This window comes from Canis lupus, chromosome 25, assembly GCF_003254725.2.
Source record: "Canis lupus dingo isolate Sandy chromosome 25, ASM325472v2, whole genome shotgun sequence".
NCBI classification, from domain to species: domain Eukaryota; kingdom Metazoa; phylum Chordata; class Mammalia; order Carnivora; family Canidae; genus Canis; species Canis lupus.
Window position 1 is genome coordinate 48638942 of NC_064267.1, and position 11476 is coordinate 48650417.

Consider the following 11476-nt stretch of genomic DNA (forward strand, 5'->3'; position numbering starts at 1 on the left):
TAAAGCTGGATGTCTGCTGCTTTTCTTTTTAATCTCAAGATTGACCTTCTCAGACCCGCATTGGTTGTTTGTATCTGCAGAGGAGCTGCTTCACCAGGAGCACCACGGGCAGCTCTCTGTCTGCGTCTTGCACCCACCCACACACCTCGCCAGCTCCCTGGAAGCCTCCCCGCAGGTCCGCTGGCGTGTTGACAGGCCCCCCCCCCCCCCCCCCCGTCAGCCTGGCGGTCACGTCCCCGTCGGCCGCTGGGACTGCCAGGCCGCCACCTCCCCACCCCACGGCCGCGTGCAGAGCCGCGGGAGCCACGAGTGGTGCATGGCCCCGGGCAGGTGGAGGCGGAGCCTGATGCAGGTGGACTCAGCCTAAGTCCAAGAGTGGTTCCTCCTCAGGTGTTGGAGGGCCCGGACGCACGCTGCCTGGTCGACTTTTGGTCGAGTTTATAGAACAAGAAGCGTCTACTTGACGAGCCACACACCAGCTGTCTGGGAAGAAGCGATGAGATAATCTCCACTTATTGGGCACCTGCTGTATGTTGGGCCTTGACCTCGTTTAACTTGACCCACCCCGTAACCCTGCCGGGTGGTCTCCCATTTGACTCTAAAGAGGCCCGGGCTCGCTCGCACAGGGGACATGCGATTCAGACCGGGGCCCTGAGATCCCCAGGATCGCTCACGGTAAGCGGTGGAGCTGGGATTTGAATCCAGGTCTGTGGGTGTCAGGGCCCAGGCTCAGGTCCCCCGCATCAGGGCCGGTCAGACCTAGTTGAGGGGACACCACGGTTGTCCCCAGAGCAGAAAGTGTGCCTGGGGCATCAGTGGGCATCGGCCCTCTTGTCAACATGCATCATAGGGCCCTTGACTTGGGACCCAAACTTATTGGAAACTCCCACCATAGCGTTCGGGAACATTCCAAGAAAAGTTTGCTTAAGGACCCAAAATAGAAAGTCTCAGCTAAAAAAAAAAAAAAAAAAAAAAAAAAAAATGGATAATTGCTTGGTTACATGAGAACTGAAAATGGAGGGTTAGGGGAAGAATATTTGTCATGATTATTTTGGGCCCTTCAATCAGTTCGACGTTCTTCTCAAGAGAAGAATGTACGCTGAGGGAAATTCTCTTATCACACCCTTGCTGACAGGGCTCAAAATATTTATTGAAAGTCTCAGCTGTCACTTCTGTATAAATAAACAGGATATGGATGGCCGACTGCCTGTTGGGGATATTTTTAGACGAGGGTGGCTCTGCAGACTGGAGGGATAATGTTTCAAGGAGAAAGCGCCCGATCCCAGAATAGTCCCCTTCAGGCCCAGCGCCTGCGTGGCCTGCGCGTGGGACCTGTGAGTCCCCGTTCCCTGGGTCAGGGCCTCCTCCCCGTCCTGCTGGGCCAGCCCGGAGAGGGCGGCACCTCTTCCCAGAGACATCCCAGCCCCATGCCTCAGGCGCAGAGGATGAGGGACCGTGTTTGGGATCAGGGTCTGTCACTGGTCCCGCTGTGAACACCGCAAGTTAGGCGGGTCTGGTGGACCTGAGGCGGAGGAAAAGACAGCCACTGGGACCAGCGCTTGTCACCCGTATCCCTGTGGCTGGCCAACAACCGGCCCAGGAGGCTGGGCTTCGGGGTTTAACAACGTGCGACACATCCAGCTCTTACCTGTGCCAGGCACCTGATGTATGCTAGTGAGGCCCGGCCGGTCACGTGCCTCTTTCCGCTTCTGTTTTTACTTGAAACACAAGTCCTTGTTCACTTGGGAAAAGCGTGCACCCCAGAGGGCACGGGTCCCACACACGCCTGCTGCTGGGGCCTCATGCACCCCACGCACTCTCCCACATGGAGTGAGGGGGGGCCCGCGGTCCCCGTGCACTCAGAGAGGGACCCAGAGAGCAGCCAGGGCAAGAAAAACAGTGACTTAGTGATTTATTCTTTTTTAAAAGACTTTATTTATTTATTCATGAGGGACACAGAGAGAGGGGCAGAGACACAGGCAGAGGGAGAAGCAGGCTCCCTGCGGGGGGCCCGATGCGGGACTCGATCCCGGGACCCTGGGGTGACGCCCTGGGCCGAAGGCAGATGCTCAACCACTGAGTCATCCAGGCTCCCCTGATTTAGTGGTTTAGAGGCCATATAACAGGAGTGGTGGTAAGGAGGGTAAGGGGCCCAGGGGTGCTGGAGACCCCCGCCTCTTCCATGCAGCCTTTCCAAGCCTCCGTGGGTAGCTTGTTGATCTGTGGCCTCTGCTTCAAAGTCACGTGTGAAAGCTATTTTTGCTGGGATCCTGGGCAGACGGGGCTGTGTTCCTGCCACTGCTGCCAATACTTCGTCACCCCATTGTCCCCCGGCCTGCACAGTCTCTGGTAAGAAGTCTGCTGACATCCTATCATTGCTCCTCCCTAGGTGTCTTTTGTCTCCACAGACCCTGTGGATTTTTTTTTTTTTTTTTTGACCCTGGAATTTTTTCTCTTGGATTTTCTTTTTTTTTTTAATTTTTTATTTATTTATGATAGTCACAGAGAGAGAGAGAGGCGCAGAGACACAGGCAGAGGGAGAAGCAGGCTCCATGCACCGGGAGCCCGATGCGGGATTCGATCCCGGGTCTACCAGGATTGCGCCCTGGGCCAAAGGCAGGCGCCAAACCGCTGCAACACCCAGGGATCCCTTCTTTTTTTCCTTTATCTTTGGTGTTCAGCTGCTTGTTTGAACTTGACGTGTCTAGGTGGTGGTTTCTCAGCTGTTGCCGTTGCCTTGGTGTTTGCCCCCGTTTGGGGTTCTCTGACTTCTTGGGTGTGCAATCTGATATCTGGCTGTTTGGGGAAAATTTTTTCAGCTATTATCTCTTCAACTATTGCTTCCACCCCATTTCTTCTCCCCCTTCTGGGACGCAGAGTACAAGTTGGAGCTGAGACCATTGACAGTGTTATTCATACACCACCGGGATGCTCTCTTTTTTTTTTTTCCTCTTTGTGTTTCTGTTTGAGTAATTTCTACTGACCCACCTTCAGGTTCACTGATTCATTGCTCAGATGTCAGGTCTGCCGAAGAGCCCGTCAAAGGAATTCTCTTCGATACTGAGACTTGGCTTTATTTCTAGCATTTCTCTTTGGCTTTTGTGAGCGTGCATCTCCGCGGAAACTCCCTGTTGCTGTATGTCATCTGGCTTCTCCGCCTGGACCCTTTATCACACTCATCTGTTTGGTAGTCCCAGCATCTCCGTCATCCCAGACTCTGATTCTGTTCGTGGATTTATCTCTTGACAAGGGGTTGCTTGGTTTCTGTTGCTTTTCAATGAAAAGCTCGTAATTCTGTACTGAATACTGAACTTTCGTGTAGAGGACAGCAGAGCCTGGGGTAACTAGTGTTCCTATCTGGAAATGGGTGGCCTCTTCTGCAAGGCTGTTAGGGTGGGATTTGAGTCCATCTTGTCGGGACTTACTGAGCTGGGTTTGGGGCTTGTGGCTGCCGTGGTTACCTTCAGAGCACCACAGGCCTCCCTACCTCAGGCAGCGGCTGCCATTGCCTTGTGCTCGGGGCCGGGACTGGTGAAGTGTCCTCAGTGCAGCGTCCCACCCCACATGCCTGTGCCCCAGACCGTGTCTCTCTCCACCTTGTCTGGGCAGCAACGGCTCCTGCTTGTTATTCCATGCCAGGTCCGTATGAGCTCAGACAGGCCCTGTGTCTCCTGGTGGCCAAGCCCTGCCCTGTACCTGTGGGGTCTTGGCTGGCAGATCCCTGCCCCTCTCCCACTGACAGGAGACCTCTCTTTGGTATCATGCAGGGTCCTAGGCCCAGGATGCATTCCTGCTGCTCTCCCAAGGGAGAAGAGTCTTTCCCTGTCCTTCTGCGGGCCACAGAGCATCTTGCTCGTGCCCTGGGGCCGACAGGCTGACCATCCCTCTGTCAGCTGCTTAAGGGGTTTGCTTCCCAGGAGATACAGGGCTGAGAACGTCGGAGGGGCTAGGGTCTGTTTGCCACCATTCACTGCTCTTCCTCCAGCCGTCTAAGGCTCTGCAAAGTATTCAAGGAACGTGTGGTGTTTGGGCCTGGCCCCAAGCGGAGCTCATCTGCTCGCCCCTCATCTTTCTCATGAGCACCCACTGGAGCCTCATGGGAAAAACGGGTGAGTCACAAAACCGCCAGCGTGTCTGGGGCCCCAGAAATTCCAGGCTGACCTTGTAGCCCACAGTTGGCCTCTGGCAGCGTGTTAGAAGTGGATTTCTCCTCACGACTGGTATGGCGGCTGTGTCTTGTTCCCACGCTCTGCCCCAGGTGGGCCGTCCCTGCGTAGCTTCTCCTTGAGATAAGTCACGTCACTGCTTTGCAGCCTCTGCTCTCTGATGGACTCCACGGAACAAACCCTTCCGTAGTTTCTCTGGCGTTTTTTGTTATCGTTCAGGTAAGAGCAACACTCTTTTCAGCAGAGGGTTCTTCTGCAGTTTCCAGAAGCAGAAGCGACTCACCTACTACATTTTAATTTCCCCCAGGGTTGAATCTTGAGTTATTAAAAAGTGACTTATCTCAGAGTATTAACCATAGAACCACCGTATCCGGCAATTACGCTTCGGGGTGTACGCCCAAAAGAATTGGAAGCAGGGTCCTCTATGCTCAGGGAAATAAACCTGTCACAAAGAGACAAAGATTCTGTGATCCCACTCACGCGAGGTCCCTAGGGCGGTCACACTCAGAGACAAAAAATGTGGAATGGTGGGTGGGGAAGAGGGGGATGGGAAATCAGAGTTTCCTGGGGACAGAGTTTCTTTTTGGAAAGATGAGAAAGTTATGGAGACGGACGGTGCTGGCGGCCGCACAACAGTGTGAATGTATTTAATGCCACGGACCTGTACACGTAAAAATGGTTAAAATAGTAAAATAACATTGTTATTTAAATTTTACCACAATTAAAAAAAGAGTAAAACCGATTTACCGGTGCCTGCCCATGTCAAGTACTCTTCGCTGCCCTGGCATTACAGAGGTGGACAGAAGAGACCAGGTCCCTGTCGTCGTGGCACTTACAGCCAATAAATAATATAAATACGTCACTCTGTACAATGAGGGGTGACGAGCACTGTGGGAGCGCCAGTGCGGGTGAAAGGATGGGGCCTGGGAGATAAGGCCTCAGGGGGAGTCCTACCTCTTTGGCTGAGGGGTGTGCATGGGGTGAGGGGGGCGGACAGCAAGGGGCTGGAGAGGCCGCGGATCTGGGCACCGATGGCCTGTTGACCCAGGCCGCCGTCCGTCCCCCTTTTCGGCTTCCCTTGCATGTGGCATCCCGGTCCCTGGAATCCCAGAAGCGGGGAGGGACAACCCTAAGGCCCAGCTCACCCTCGACATCTGGGGAGCCCCCACAACACTGTCGAGAGTCTCCCCCTCCTGGAGCAGGGCCGCTGCCGTCGGGCCTGGACGTCCAGGGTGCTCGGCACGGTGGGGGCACAGGGTGAGGAGCCCCGCGGGGTCCTGCCTCGGGCCCCTGCCCGCCGCGGGCTGATGAGCGGCCTTCCCATCCGCAGGAGCTACGGGGAGCTCACGGACTGCACCCGGCACGTGGCGGACCAGCTGGACTGCTTCTGGCCGAACGCCGCCGTGGACAAGTTCTTTGTCGCCGTGCACCAGCGCTACTTCAGAAACTGCCCCGCGTCCGGCAGGGCCGTGCGTGACCCGCCCCGGAGCATCCTGTGCCCCTTCATCGTGGTGCCCATCCTGGTGACCCTGCTGGTGACGATGCTGGTGGTGTGGAGGAGCAAGCGCCCCGAGGGCATCGTGTAGGCCAGGGGGTGGCCTCCCGCCGAGGGGGAGCCCTGGCCCGGCCTGGGGACAGCCGCTGCGCCCTCACGGCAGAGCCGGGCCCCGTCCCCGTACTTCTCCCGGAAGGGTCGTCAGGAGTTCGGTGTTAACCTGAGAGCCCCTGGCTGGGGGTAGAAGCGACTGGGGGGGAGCCCAGGTGCTGGGGGCGCAGGAGCATCGCTGGCTCTGTTCCCGGGGAGGGTCCCCGGCTCTGCCTCCCAGTGTTCCAACCTCAGGCCGGACTGTGGCCAAGTAGTTTGTGATTAAAAGGCCGTCCTCGTCCTCGTGCTCGTGCTCGGAGGTGGCAGCGTCTTTATTTCTGGGGGCGGGGCTGAGAGAGGCGGCGGGAGACACACTCGCCCACCGGGCTCCACGGGGCCTCGGGAGGGGTGACGGACGGCCGAGCCCCGAGTGGCCGCAGGTGCCCCGCCCCCGTCACCTCAGCGCGGGTGCTAGGACCGCGGCTCACAGGCCGGGGGAGGCGCCTCCTCGGTGCCCCACCAGCCGTCGGGGCGGCGCGCACCTCCCACCGGCTGTCTCCCGGCCCCTACTCTCTCGCTCACTATTTTTTTTCAAACTCTGCTTACGACCGCCTTCCAGAAGGTTCTGAATCCCCAAAGGGAGCTTCGGCCGCTTCCTCCCCACGTCTTCTGAGTCCAGGCCTCTCCTCTGAGGTCCCGGCAGCCTCCACCCCGCCCTGCCCCTCCAGGACCGGACCCACGCCCGTCCACACCCGCGGCCTCGGCCTCGGCCTCTGCCCCGCGGGCCCCCCCACCCAGGCCCTGGGCCCGGCCGTTACCCTGGGATCTTCAGGGGCACCCAGCACCCCGCTCAGCTGAGCAGACCCCGCCCCGTGTCGGCCCCTCCCTGGCACCCAGGCCTCTGGTCCGCGAGCGGCCTCCGCGACGGCCGTCCTCAAGCCTCTGCGCCGAGCCACACCTGGCAGGAAAGGAGCCCCGGCCGCCCCGACGGCAGGTCGCCGCCTCAAGGACCAACGGGCTGCGCGGGCTGCGGCGTCGGGGCCGCGGGAGCTGGGAGGACACGGCGGTGGGCTGTGCTGGCCCTTGTCCCCCGGGGAAGCCGAGGCGCGGGCACGTCGGGGCGAGGGCCCGGGGCAGGAGGCAGGAGTCCCCGGGGCGCGGGATGGCCCAGATCTCGGGAGCAGCAGGTGGCGGGGAGCGGGCGCTGCGGGCCCGAGGGGGTCTCCATAGACACCGTCACCGAGAGCAAAGGCGACAGGTGCCACGGGGCCGGGGACAGCCCAGCCTGACCTCGCCAGTCAGCGGTCCCGACCTCAGTTACTCTGCCGAAGGCCCCGGCCTCGTAAGCCCGCGGTCCCGCTCCCCTCAGGGCTGCCCAGGGGCCATCCTCACTGGGTCCCTCTGGCCCAGGTCACACCCCTGGAGGCAGGGCCCCGGGTCCCCAGCTGCCGGGGCGGCCCCGTCGTCCTCAGGCCCACGCAGCCACTGCCTCACCGGGGACAAGGCCCCCTCTTCATCCGCACTGCTCTGCTGGCCTGAGGGGTGTGCGCGGTGTGTCTCTGAGGTATGTGTGGGCGGGGATGGTGCGTGGGTGCGTGGGTGTGAGAAGTGGATGTGTGGTGTTTGTGTACTCTGTGTGCATTTGTGGTACATCTGTGGTGTGTGTGAGGTGTGGGGGGTGCGGTGTGTATGTGGTGTGTGTGGTATGTGGCCCGTGGGATGTGAGTGGGGGGTGCAGCGTGTATGGTGTGGACATGTAGGTATATAGTGTGTGTGTGGTACGGGTGTCTGGTGTGATGTGTGACGCGTGTGCGTGTGTGTATGTGAGGTATGTGTGGATGGGTGTGTTGTGTGAAATTTCAGTATGTGTTGTGTGTGTGGTTTTGTTGTGGGGCTGTGAGGTGGATGTGGGGGTGTACGGTGCATGTGGTGTGTATGTGATGTGAGTGCGTGGGTATATGGGAGGTGTGTGTGGTTTGTGTGTATATGAGGGGATGTGGGGGGATGTAGATCTGAGGTGTGTGGTATGGGGGGGTGGTATATGTGTGCATAATGTGAGGAGGTGTGTGGTGTGTGTGAGGTGGAGGTGGGTGGTGTGCATGAGGTGTGGCGTGCATGAGGTGGAGGAGCGGTGTGCGTGAGGTGTGGTGTGCATGAGGGGGAGGTGGGTGGTGTGCGTGAGGGGGAGGTGTGTGAGGTGTGCGCAGTGTGTGCGAGTGCGTGCGCCCAGCGCGGGCCGCAGGGCGGGCCAGTCCCCCGGGCGTCAGCGAGGAGTCGGGGAGCCGGGCTGGGACCCGGGGTCCGCTCCGCGGGTGGGCGCCGCTGCTCGCACGGCCGGCGTGTCGGGTGCCCTGGAAAAGCCGCCACGTGCCTATTTTTAAACCTTCAAAAAATGTGTCTCGTGTCATCATCGCTGTGAAGAAATAATTGCGAGAACCCTGGGGAAGCACCTTCCCGCCGCCCGGCCTCGGCCTCCTCGGGGCGAGATGGGGCCACAGCGGGGTCTCCGCCGAGGGGGCCGCGGCAGCCGCGCTGGAGGCCAAACCCGGGGGGCTGGGGGGGGGCCCAGGCGCCTGAGCTAAACCCCCGGACGGCCCGGCCGGCTCGCGCGCACTTCGACGGCAGCGCCTTTCGCGCGGGGCAGACGCCGCCCCGTTAGCACTTGGAAGTCACTCAAGCTAATGGGAGAGAACAGGTTAACTTCTCAGTATTTGGGGGGGCGGGGATCTGTATTCAAGCGCACAAAATTGGGTGTTGACTTGAGAGACAAAGTCCTTTTTTGCTAGATAATTTCTTTATATTTTATTTCTTCTAAGATTTTATGTATTTATTTGAGAGAGAAGAGCACGGGAGAGGGAGAAGACTCGTCGCAGAGCAGGGAGCCCGACGGTGCAGGACTCGATCCCGGGACCTGAGACCTCAGGATCCCCTGAGATCATGACCGGACCCGAAGGCAGACGCTTCACCGACTGAGCCACCCAGTCGCTGAGATAGTTTCTTTTTATGATTTATCGGCACTTAACGTAAGGTCTACGGCCCTGACGCATTTTAAGAGCAGATACAGGAGAGCGCGCCGGAGGTCCCGTGTTGGGCGGCAGAGCGCGGGCACCTTCGCCCATCCGTTGGGGCCTCCCTTGTCCCAGGTGGTGGAGAATTTTTTGATATTTAGGTTTGACTTTGGAACGTGTGTAAGTACGTTTGAGGAAACGTGCACCTGATCTGGAAGTTTCCTTCGTGTGAGACAGTTGTGCTGCGAGGGAGCCAGAGAGAGCGCTCAGATGGCCGCGCTTCCTCGCCGGGTCGCCGGTCCACAGGTGAGGCCAGCGGCTGGGATGGGAGCAAAGCCCACGTGGCCAGGGCGCGGCCGCCCCGTCTGGGTTCATGGCCCAGTGTCTGCACGTCACAGGGCGAGGCCGAGAAGCCAAATGCCGGCAGGTAATGTGCTCCGTTTGGATGATGAGCGGCAGATTTTTATAGCCTTGGCACGATTGAAGCTTCTTCTCAATAAACAGCTAAACAAAAAATAAAAGACTTTGGTTATTAGCCTCTTAGGGCGCCTTTAACAAATTGCCACAAACCAGGTGGCTTAAGGCACAGGCCTTGTCCTCTCGGGGTTCTGGACGCCGGAAGCCGGGAAGTGGAGGCGCTGGCCGCGCTGCTCCGAAGCTCTGGGGGGCGTCCCTCCGGCCTCTCCTGGCCTCTGCTCTTTCGGGCACACCCGGGCCTGCCTTCGCTCGGGCTGCACACCCAGTCTCAGCTGGCTTCCTCCGTGTGTCCTGTGAGATTGGGCGCCCCGCCCCCCCCGATCCCCGGAATCCAGTAGAATTCATTTCGATTCAAAGAATTGTATCTGCAAAGACCCTGTTTCCAAATACGGTCACATTTTGAGGTTCCAGGTGAACACGAATTGGGGCCACGCCGTGTCATCCGGTGCAGTCGGCAAACTCAAGAGGGGGTGACGCCTCGGCCCTCCCCTTTGCACCGGCCACGATGGGGGACAACTTTGGAAACCAACAATGACCCGCCACAAAAGATGTTTCCAGAGCCCCCACCGGTCGGGGGGGCAGAGCGAGGCCAGAGGTCCCGGGGGCTCCGGGGAAAAACGCTCTGTTCCCAAAGCTAAACTGTGGGCCGTCGTTCCCACAGGCGGTCTCAGTTCTGGGTTTGCGATTGATTGATTGATTGATTGATTGATTAGACAGAGAGCACAAGCAGGGGGAGCGGCAGGGAGGGGGAAGCAGGGAGCCCGATGCGGACTTGATCCCAGGACCCCGGGATCATGACCTGAGCCGAAGGCAGACCCTTCACTGCCTGAGCCCCCCAGGCGCCCCATGGGTTTGCCTTTTAAAGCCAAAACCAGGTCTGTGTGTGTGTGTGTCTGTGTGTGTGCGTGTGTGTCTTCACACCTGGGGGGTGGGTGTGCACATGTGGGTACCTGTGTGTCTCCGTGTCTCTCTGTGCACCCACGTGCGCACCTGTGTGCCGTAAGAGGAGGCCTCTGGCAGCCCCGTCCTGGGCCCTGGCCCCCTGCCCCCCAAGGCCAGGGAGGGCCCCGTGCTCGCCGCGGGCACAGTGGCTCTCAGCCGTCTGTCCCAATCCCCGGGCGCGGGGCCTCGCTAAGGACACGGTTGACACCTACAGGACGGGGTTTCTAGGATGCCTGGGACCCGTTCCTGGCATCCTGCTCTCAGGGCCGCAGCCTCCGGACACGGGCGGGCGGGAGGGAGGACGTCATCAGGCATCTGGCCGGCGGTCGCAGGAGGCCCATGTGCCGAGGTCGCGTCCAGGGACCAGAGGCCCCAGGGCTGTCGCACACAGCAGCAGCGGGCCGTGCTCAGCTGACGGATGGCGTGGAGCTCCTTGCCCCGACCCCCCCCAGGCTGCCCCTCGCATCTGAGGATCCGCTCTGCGGGGGGGCGGGGGGGCAGGAGCCGAGGGGCTGCTCAGGCCCTGGGTGACCCAGGGTGACCCCGGCTGGGTCCCACGCTCTCTCTGCCCGCCCGCACCCGGTCCGTCCTCGGGAGTCTGCCCCACGCGCCACCACCCTCCCTGCGCCCTCACGGAGGTGCCCAGCCCGGCCGGAGGGACCCATGGGGCCAGGGAGGCTGGGCGAAGCTGCCACCCTCCTCTGGGCACCCCTGACGGTCCAGGGCGGGGAGCCCGCAGAGGGCCGGCCTGGTCACGTGGCGGGTGGGGGCCGGTTGTTCCCTGCAGCCCGCGTCCCCGTTGTGGCCTCGCGCGGCTCTCCCTGCCACGGAGTCCCGTCCCGGCGGTCGTGCTGCGGCCTGGTCACCGCTCCTGGGGGTCCTACCGCACGACCTTCCCCAGGTGGGAGGGCCCGGGGAGGTGCTCACACATGCACTCACCCCCACTCACCCCACCCCCACCCCCACCTGTACTCACCCACATCCCCACACTCACCTGTACACACTCACCCCCACCCCACACTCACCCCCACATATGCCACACCCATTCACACTTCTGCATGCATAGCCATGAACACACACTCACCCCTGCACACTCACCTGTACACACCCCACACCACTTACACTCATACAGTTGCACACACTCACACATTTACCCCCCACCCTTACACTCACACAAACTCATTCACACACACCCTACACACTCACCTCCACACACTCGCCCCACCCCCACCCCCACATACTCCACGCAATCCTACTCATGCACACTCCCACACTCACTCCCATTCTGTCACACTCAC

General features: G+C 60.1%; 1 protein-coding gene across 2 annotated transcripts in view; it reads left to right on the forward strand.

Moving 5' to 3' along the window:
• RAMP1 (receptor activity modifying protein 1) overlaps positions 1-6064 on the forward strand; it is a 37765-nt gene extending 31701 nt beyond the window's left edge. For both annotated transcript variants that reach the window (XM_025463608.3, XM_049101039.1), the window contains exon 3: positions 5497-6064. In XM_025463608.3, coding sequence (XP_025319393.1) covers positions 5497-5752 — 256 coding nt within the window. In that variant the 3' untranslated portion in view covers positions 5753-6064. The remainder of the gene's footprint in view (positions 1-5496) is intronic.
• Positions 6065-11476: the final 5412 nt, after the last annotated feature.